Source organism: Labrus bergylta, chromosome 1 (genome assembly GCF_963930695.1).
Source record: "Labrus bergylta chromosome 1, fLabBer1.1, whole genome shotgun sequence".
NCBI classification, from domain to species: domain Eukaryota; kingdom Metazoa; phylum Chordata; class Actinopteri; order Labriformes; family Labridae; genus Labrus; species Labrus bergylta.
In genome coordinates, this window is record NC_089195.1 from 8,510,647 (window position 1) to 8,520,992 (window position 10,346).

The following is a 10,346-nucleotide window of genomic DNA, read 5'->3' on the forward strand; positions in this document are numbered from 1 at the left end:
ACTTTTTTTGTCAATAAAAGTTCCATGGGATATGTGGGGAAAAAATAAATCAACATATTGTATTTTTCTAATATTTAATCTATCTACATAAAATACCTCTTCATGCACAGATGGGCAGGATTTGTAAAGGTTAAGTCTGACATATTCAACAATCAGTGTAATCTTTTTTTAAAGTGTTTATTTATAACACCTGCAAACTTGCAGAATAGGTTACAGTTTTCACCTAACTTGGAAAATCTGTCATTAGTTTAATAATCTACTTTCAAACAACATTGGTTCAAGACAAATGTAATTTAAAACATGCTGAAAGAACATATAAAGTTATATATAATGAAAAATTAAAATCATGTCTGCACCCAAAATGACCACAGCAGTGAAGAAGAGTTTGGTAACATGTTTTTTTAATACATTTCATTATTTCTTTGTTATTGTTGATTTGTTACACAATCATTACAAAGGACAGAAGAATCAGAGCAGACTGTGTGTGAGTGTGAAAAGTTTGATTATAAAAGGTTAAACCAGTTTTTAAAATAGTTTCATGTCTTGTGCATAAGAGAAACGTCTTCATGATATGACATTATGGGATGTGTTGGTGTAACCAGCTCACTTAGTTGACTTGTCCCCTAAAGATTAGGAAAGAGATATAAGAAAAAACATGCTTGTTATTTCCACACAGTTTATTGTGTTGGGACATCAGCCCTCAGACTAAATCATATTTTTACTCACAAGCAATTGGTCCAATGGTGACGCGGTCCATAGCAACAGAGCTGGAAACAGAGCGATATTTCCTCCTTTGACAGGACTTCATGGTGGAGAGGATACAGAAAGAGCAGATATTGTCACTGTCCTTTTTTTAAGCAGCAGTGATTATGGATGAACAACTCATTGATGAAGTGAACTGTTTGACTTACTGGGACACAGTGAAATCTCTCTCGGTCACACAGGCTTATGTTGCAGTGAAGATAAATGGCTCTATAATCGTCCTCCAGCAGGAAGAGCAGGGCAGAGAAACGAGCACGCAAAGACATGCCGCTCTCAATCACAGACACCTGTCGGGCATCGGTCGAACACCTGGCAGAGAGAACAAAAAGAGCTCACCAAGTCCATAAAGCATATTACACTACATCTCACTTTTCTCCATTTCAGTTTAACTCCACAAACAATGTTCTGAGTCTAAAGAGAAGAGGGACACTCACTTGTTCTGGATGAGAGAGAATCGCTGGTAATAGTGAGGATCAGATGAGTGAGAGGCGTAACATTCCTCCAGAACAACAACAAATCTGAGCTCTCTTTCTGTTACAGAGACACCCACGTACAAAGGTGAACCCAGTGGCAGGTTGACCCCTCCAGCTGGGAAAGTCTCAGTGAAGGCGGAGTTACGGAAAAGAGACATGACGGCACTGGGTCCGGCACCAGATCCTAAAATACCCCCTGAAGACCTGCAAAGAAAGTAAGTTTGAATTGATGTTCAATTAAACATCTTAAAGGGGCTATATGTAACTTTCAAAAATACTGCATTCGTAGTGACACTGCAGGCCGTTAGGTGAACTGCACCAGTAACCTGTTGCTCGCTCTCGCTCACGTGTTCGTCATTCGTGCTCGTACGTACACAAACAAGCATCATCATCGGCCACGAAACACTGGATATTTACCGGCATAAAGTTTACAGAGGAGGTAAGTGGTCATAAACATGTGAGAGTCTGTGAAGGAGTCTGTGTTCTGCTTTAGGCCGGTCGTTTATTTGTACTAACAGATTCCATATTAGATTCATTCTCCATCTTACAAACGACATTCCCGACATGCACTACTGTTGATCTCTGTAAGCGGAGCGGAGTGTTTTATACAGGAACATAGATAGACAGTGAACATTTACTTTTTCACATCAGTTAACTGTTTGCTTATTAATGGGCAATAAAAAACGATTTATACATGTAAAAAGATACATATAGGACCTTCAATTTTGTACAATCAAAATGATTTCTGAATAATCTGGTTTTGTGGTTGTAGTAGTTTATGTAATCATGCTGATACAGACAACAGGCAGTGGAATAAAAATGTTCCTGTCCAGAATAATTTGATGATGGTTTAGGGTAGGACAAAGCGAGAGAAGAGGGATCGACTTTACAGTACAACAATGGGATTACTCTGGGATAAATTCAAATAGCTGACTGTCCAACAAAACGTGTGTTTGGACCTCACTCAAACACTTTATTAACGGGCTTTAGTGCTGTACAAAGCATGTTTCTCTTTTTCATACAGAAAAAAACCTACACTGTAGGCTATGTTGTTATTTAAAGTGGGTTATAGGTTAGACATCCTGTATACTCATGCTGCTGACACAAACCCTACAACACTGCTTTCATTCACTGTGGTACCATCACATTCTTGGTTTAATATTGCTATGGCAATTTCCACTTTGAATTTGATTTAAAAAAATATGATATCACTGACTTTTTGATCAAACCAGCACAACTGTGTTTTTATTCATCAAGCCTGGTTTTTGTTTGGGGAGGGATAAAAGCTCGAATTAAAAACATCTGCAGGACTAGCCCTACCAAACCTCTCTAACTACTACATAGGTGCCCAAATAAAAGGAGCATTTATATAAAAGGAGCATGTGCATTCACAAATTAATGCATATTTACAAAAGTAACTAATCTTACCTCCGATAGAATAGACAACATCTTCATTAGCAGTACATTAAGAGCCTGGGTAAAAGTTACACGAACAAAGCAACTCCAAAAAGACCTGGTGTACTTGAGAGAAATTGCAAGTGACAGAGACTTCAAACCAAAAACAATAGATGATACAATTAAATTATGGGCTGAAAAATGGCTGACCAGATTTATCCAGTTCATTAAAAACAGGGTGCTGGATAAGAAGCTACTTAACAAAAATAATGGATAATAAAACTCATAATGATGTACACATACACGTATTGATACACCAGGAATGTTTTATTAAGGATAGGGCCATGATGATAAGAAATATTTTAATATTTTGACCACTGAAGGTTCAGATCCCCTCCCCTTTAATTTTCCATTTGCTGACTGCTTTGTATTTTTTTAACATCTTCATTGCTGTACGTATTTGCCATCTAAAGATTGCGTACATACAACAAAGGCCTACCCGCTGTTTATATTAGGTACAAAATAAGTCACAAAACTTAAAATATGAAAACAATGAAGAATATAAAAATGATCTTAGTAACAATATGAATTGTTTTCCTTGCTTTATCTTTATTTTTTAAATGGCAAATGTAGTGTACATTTTGTCTCTAACTGACAACCTTCTTTTTTGATATGCCAAAGGTCTAATGGGGCCCCCTGGTGGATTATCTATGTGCTGTCTGTAACTAAAGGAACTCACTGAGGACATGTGTATCAAAAATGATTCACCTGGTTATATAGTTAATATCAACATTAGATCTCAGAAGTATTATCAGGTATTAGTTAAACAGTTCACATGACATATTGACTAGTGCATAGTTAGTAACAATCAATAAGAGGGAGGCTACTTACGGCAGGAATGGTCTGATAGCCACATTCAGGCTGGTGTCTGTTTCCAGGGGATACGCACAGGAGAAGGGGATGCTCACAGGAAGGTTAAAGGACCCATTGATAACAGGGTAGACAAATAAACTGTTGGAGTAGATCGCATGTGTGCGGTTGGTCTGAAAAACGGGTTGATTGAATTAATGGAAAGTACAGACATGTAAACTTTAGTTGAAGTGCTGTGAGCAGCTGCATTAAAAGCATTACCAAAGAGAGGGAGAAAAAACTTCCCTACAGGGGGGAGAAGCTATATTTAAAATGTTTTAAGATAATGAATAATGAGTCCCTGTGCACCTTAAATTTAGTCTCAGACCAACCAAAAGCGATAAGGTTTAACTTGGAGTACAGTAAAAGAAGAGGGACAATAGGAAAAAGTATTTTAAAGAGGTCCAGATTTTAACATTTTTCCATTAACTGCATGTTTAAAATCAATTTGAAGGAAAATAGCATGACAAAAGAAAATGTTGAAATTAAGTTCCAAAGGAAAAGCTAAGAAATAAAACAACAACTAAGTCTGTACCGTCAGAGTGTTTCCACAGGCACCTTCCACAGCGTCTACTTCATACCACACCGTGTTATTTTGTACTCTGGCCCAGGAGCAATTAAGAGATGCCAAGTTGCCAGAGTATGGGTTCAAACCTGAGGTGAGGTCAGCCAAATCCAGCCCCATTTGAAGTTTATCAGGGCTGCAAATTAGCTGGTGATCATGCAGTGCAGAGTCTGGAAATAAAAGAATAAAAGGAAGAGAACACAATAAAAATTATCATGCATATATCCTGTGAAACTAAATCACAAACTCTGTAAACTGTCGCTTCACTATGAACATGTGAAAGAAAATCATTTTAGTACAACTATTGGAATTTAAAGAGGACATATTATGAAAAATCCACTTCGACAGTGTTTTTGAACATATATTTGGGTAACCTGAGTGTCTACTGACCCACAAAATGTGAAATAAATCCCTCCAGTCCTTTGTTTTCTGCAGGTAAGTCTTACAACACAAAGAAAAATCCTCCGTCTCAAATTTGGTCTCCTTGTGATGTCACAGTGGGATTCTGGTAAAAAATATACCCTCCCCTCCCCTGGTACCTCGACCAATGGACTCCACCCCCAGCCTAGAACAAAATTCTTGCGCAGATCTGCCATTTTTATTCTCGTTACAGAGGAGTGATGTCTACAGGGAAATCTCAGGGGGTCATTGCATTTAAAGAGACACACACACCAAAACGAAATGTTCTGAGAGAACTGGTTTATACAGGGTCACAAACCTCCTCTGGTGCTTGATTCATGTTATATTTTGACCAAAGCACAGCACAGATGTTTCATTTGGACCACAGGGGACTGTTTGAAAAGGTGGAAAATGGATATAATATGTCCTCTTTAATATGAGCAACAAGAATTGGCGATTACTTAAACAAGAGTAAACATTAACCTTCACAGACGACACTGGCATCTTCAAAGTGATTACAGTTGTGGACCCCAAGCCCTGGATGTCTGCACTCTGTTATTGATGTTTCATTGCCGGAACAACCAACATCATCCAACCAGATGGGTCCACTGCCCGGACCAAAAGTTGCATTTAGTAATGCTGAACGAGGAGGGCCACAGTCCATCTGTCTACACACCACGTTAGCATCACTGAGGTCCCAGGCTTTGTCACACACTGTCCCCCACCGACCATCATGGTAGACCTCCACTCTGCCAGAGCAGGACTGGTTCCCTCTGTTAACCAGACGGACCTCACCCTCAACTGCTGAGCTGTTGTCGGGTGTTGTGGTGGAGGGGATATTGACCTGACTGGCAGAAGGGGTCGCTGTACTTGGATCAGGTGTGGTTGAAGGATCTCCAGGAATTGTTTCGTTCACCTCTGGTTACAGTGAAAGCAAGGAGATACTGTTGCTTAACTAAAGGAACATTTTAAATCAGAATTTATAAGAACAGGACAATAGAGTCATTCTTTAAATAACTAATTTAGATGAAAATTTTAAATCTCTTGTTACAGACTTAATGTTACAAATGGAACAATACCTGCACAGTATGCAAGGTAACAGTTGCTTGGCGGCTCAAGTTTGTAGACAAAGTAGTTTCCATAGCAGAGCTTGACATGGATGGTGTGTGAGGAGAAACGACAGCAGCTTCCTGACCATGAGTTACACACAGTGCGGTTCACAATCTGACCTGACTGTGTGGGATGAGGAGTTGTTATCCACAGAGGAGCATGGGTTCCACACCTGTTTTCAGCCACACACTTCTCTGGAATATTAGCACTGGTTTGGCCCAGAAACAGCCGATACCAGCCTTGCCAGTCAACATTTCGGTCACAGTGTAGGTTCTGGGTGGACGTGTTATTTGTTGATCGCCAGTCATCATTCAGCACAGTGTACTCCTGGCAGGGGTCAGCACACTGGAGAGTCCCATTCTTTTTGACACAGTCTGTGCCTGAAGGACACACAGTGGAGCCACAGCTGAACTGGACAGACTGGAAGGAGGGACCTGATGTGGAGCTGGGGGAAAACCCTGGTGGTGCAGAAAAATGACATCTAAACTGTTAGTATTTAAAGGTCCCATATTATGATTTTTCTGGTTTTATATGCCCTTTAGTGTGTTTTCCAAGTGTCCTGTGCATGTTTAGGCACATCTATGTGCATAAATTCAAAGTCCACAGAAACGCAGCTTCTCCTACCTCCTCCTGTTAGCTGCAGCATTAGCTGCATGTAACGTTGGTTCTAGCCCCCCTCGATAAAAATGTGTCAGTCCAACGTCATTTTCAGTGTAAGATCACTGATCTAAGTCCATTGGCTCGTTGTGGCAAGCCCTGCAGCTCATGTTGTTGACACGAGACGCGTGCTGAGCAACTGACCAATAATGACCGAGCGGATCGGAAGACCAATCAGAGCAGACTTGGCCCACGTGGAGTCTAACAGTGGGGGCTCAGCAGAGCGTAGCTGATGGACTCAGAGCGTAGAGGGAGCAAGGAGGAGCAGTACATGAAAACAGACACTTTTTTCGGACTTTAGCTATTGTGAACGTACAAAAGTAGGTACATAGATTAAATATACGAACCCCAAAAAGGGCATAATATGGGCTCTTTAAATAATGTAAGAATAGCTGATATACATTATCACTGGGGTGGTAAAATGCAACACTAACAGAATTAAATATCATAAGAATTTTTAGCGGGGTAGGCTTATACTGTGAAAAAGTTGAGTATCACATTCTTATTAATTGGTCTTCAAAACCCCCACATATATAGCGCAATCAGTTTGGTTTGTGTGTCGGGAAACAAATGAACTTATTCATTTGATCAAATGCTTTTAATTGAAGCACATGACAACTCAAATAGGAGAAAAGATACATGAGAAAATGAAGTCAGATGGTTTACCTGATGTTCTTACAGTAAAACACTGTAAAAGCAGGAGTAAAAACACACCCCTAGGCACCGTCATTATTGCCCACATCCACGATATTGACTTTCTGAAAAAGAAAAAAAGACATGTCTGAAACCACATTTTCAACTAGAATCACAGCCATGGCCTTGGCAGCCATCGCTACCACAGTCTGTTTGGCAGCTTTTTCCACTTCCAAGCAGCAGCTAACATTTTTGAAGTACTTCAGCACCACCTGTAGGTCAACTGTTGGTGACTGTTGTCACCACAGGAACAAGTTTCCATAATAAACAAGTAGTATGGAACTCTGGGGAATCGAACCATAATCATCAGATTACCTGAGTAGCTGTTTCACCCACTGGGCTACAGAGAGACAAAACACCATCAAACCATACCACACTATGGGGCAGTGACAAAACACTGGAAAATCTTTGGTTTTTAGACCTTAGACTTTAAAAAAATGTTGAACACAATTGTAAGAAATATAGAGAAGTGAACTTACAAATGGAATACAACTTGCAGCAAACGAGTCATTTATGAGTATATGAGCCTTGAACACAACATTTTTGATGACTGACCAGACGGTGGCGCTATAGGATCATTTATGAGTATATTGAGCATTGTACAACCAGTAACCACATGGCCAAGTTTGAATACTATAGCACTTTTAGTTTTTGAGATATCAGCTTTTTGATGACTGACCAGATGCTGGTGCTATAGGATCATTTATGAGTATATTGAGCATTTTACAAGTAACCATATTGCCAAGTTTTAATACTATAGCACTTTTAGTTTTTGAGATATCAGCCATTTAAGATCTGCTCTATTTGATATTTAACATTTAAAAATTTCAGTTAAAATCAGTCAAACATTTAAGTGTTGAGAAAAGCAAAAACCTTCACAGCACACATGACCTGGAGTCAGCATGCTAGTGAGTAGCTTATGTAGTTTCTCAGGAATTGAATACAGTATCTTCGAGTTAGGTGGACTTGCCAGCAGCCTAAGTCACTGCGCCACAGTACAGACAAGGATTCAGCATGCACTTTCACTATATGAGGCAATGACGTCACTTGGTGAAAACTCTTTTCAAATTTAAACACTTCAAATTTCAGAATTTGATCGTAAAATTCTGAAAAAAATCATACAACATCCTGATGCCTTCCTGAAGGCAGTTGACAAAATGATCAAACATTAAGCGAAATAGAAAATGTTTTGTTTACAGTACTGATTACAGTAAATGTTTGCTGTCTTTATAGGCACACTGTTTAACCGATCTTTTCAGTACCATCCAAGGAACACTCTTTGTGATTATTATTTTAGAACGGCTAACTTTTAGCAAATTATTATCATTGGTAGCATAACGCTTAATTTCTCATCATATGGTGGCGCTATGAGTATCATCTTTTAGTATGGTAAACATGGTACCATTAGGAACCATAATCTGAAGTTTGAATACCACAGTACTATTAGTTTTTGAGTTATGAGCTTTCAAAATTGTGTCCCATAGGGTTCCATTCATTTTTTTACAGTTTAAAATATTCATATTAAATCACTGAAACATTATAGCATCACTACAAGTACTAGCACAATTCTCATCACCTAGCTTTACCATTTCCAGTTTGAACCATGTTTCTAGCACAATTAGTATAGGAGTAGATACCAGCCAAAAAAAGGAGGAATAATAATAATAATAATGATAATAATAAATTATAGAAATAAAGAGCAAAGATGCTGCCAGCTCTCACACTTGGTTTAGAATAACTAATTATTATAAAGTAATTTATTACAAAAAAGAAAGCACTTAAGCCCTCCAGTATACTAGGTCTATCGTTTTGCATTAATATGTCTGACATGTCACAAACCTAACGAGAATGTAGAAAACTCAACTCTGTAGAGCAGAGTTGCATATTGTAAACTTACAGTGCAGTATTCGGTTTCACCATGATGAGTCCTGTATGAAGCACTTCTCGTCAATGCCATCAACCCGCGTTCACACTCCTTTTAACCTGCTCGCTGAAAACACTCCCCTATTGGTTTGTGGAGTAGTTTCCTGGTCACATGGTTTATTAGACACGAGAGCCAAGATATGTCAAAGACTATCAACCACATTGATGAAAATGCATTATTTGTTTATACAGTGTCAGATTTAAGATGTTCACACCTTCTAGAGCCAATTGTGTCCGCTCCCTAAAACTGCTATAAAAAGTATAGGCCTATAAAATCTTTTTTTTCTTTTCAATTTTTTGGGGTTCAATCTTTTAATCAACTTCAGTCCTGATCAAAACTGTAAAATATTCCATTATTTTTAAGATTTTAACCCTTTAAATGAGAGCGTGATTAAATGATGTCACAGCTTTCTATAGCAATAACAAACAAAAAAATGAGTTATTTTCTAAATCCTATATGATAGGGGCTAGGTAATTTCTTTTTAAACACAGTCTTGAATATGTCAAAGATGATCAACCACACTGATGAAAATGCATTATTAGTTTTTGCACAGTGTAAAATTGACACTTCCTCAACCAAATGTCCCATTTAGTCCTTTTAAAAGCACATTTTTTTTAAATCTCACAGCCATTACAGAATATAATCATGCATTTTGTAATGTTAATGTTTCATTTTGTGGAACGATAACTCATTTGTAAATTTTACAGTATACTACCAGATGGTGCTATTTTCCCATTATTTTCCCAAGACTATGCATGAAATGCTTGTTATTTCTTGGTGGTAAAAGAACCTAGCACCAATCAGTACTACAGTAATACTGTAGAGCCACAGAAAGCATTTTCTAATCAACATAGATTTAATCAATGTCAACATTTTTATTGCATGTTGCAATTTTGTGAACTGCATTAACAAAGTCACGGGAAACTACTGAGAAGCATCCAATCGCTAACACATACAGTATCATTCTTTGGGTATAATAACTTGAATAATAACTCATTTGTTTTCAGGATTGATAAACCTGCACATTGAATGGAATGTGTGTGTGTAATGGCTTCTATTGTAGAAGCGCCTACACAAGTGAATAAGATGGCTGAGTATGGCAGTGTGCTAAAGAGACATTATCAAGGACTTTGGAGATCTACAAAAAGATCAGGCTGGGAGAAGACACATAAAACAGCACAAATGAAAAAAGAATGACACGAGAAAACACCTGCTCCTTTACTCACACACAATCACAAACACACAGGTAAATGATTTATACCTGCCTACTACATGTGCATGTAACGTGGATTAGTTTTAACAGTTGTAATATTGTTCTTTGAGGTGAATGAGTGAAAGTGTCTGTGCTTCTTTGTGTATGTTTATGTGTGTGTGTGTGTGTGTGTGTGTGTGTGTGTCAGGGAAAGAGAAGGAGAGAGGGAAAGAGGAGGGGATTATTGTGACTTGAATTTACACACAC

The 10,346-nt window shown here is 38.3% G+C and overlaps 1 protein-coding gene across 1 annotated transcript; it reads right to left on the reverse strand.

Annotated features, from left to right (window-relative positions):
• Positions 1 to 211: 211 nt before the first annotated feature.
• Positions 212 to 8,928, reverse strand: LOC110006316 (pancreatic secretory granule membrane major glycoprotein GP2). Its single transcript, XM_020661463.3, has 10 exons — positions 8,861 to 8,928; positions 6,937 to 7,028; positions 5,583 to 6,071; positions 4,987 to 5,421; positions 4,075 to 4,274; positions 3,522 to 3,673; positions 1,197 to 1,439; positions 912 to 1,071; positions 727 to 802; positions 212 to 623 (listed from the first exon to the last, which is right to left on the reverse strand). Exons 1-10 carry the CDS (start codon positions 8,881 to 8,883, stop codon positions 604 to 606), a joined length of 1,890 nt encoding a protein of 629 aa, XP_020517119.1. The 5' UTR covers positions 8,884 to 8,928; the 3' UTR covers positions 212 to 603.
• Between the last annotated feature and the right edge of the window lie 1,418 nt (positions 8,929 to 10,346).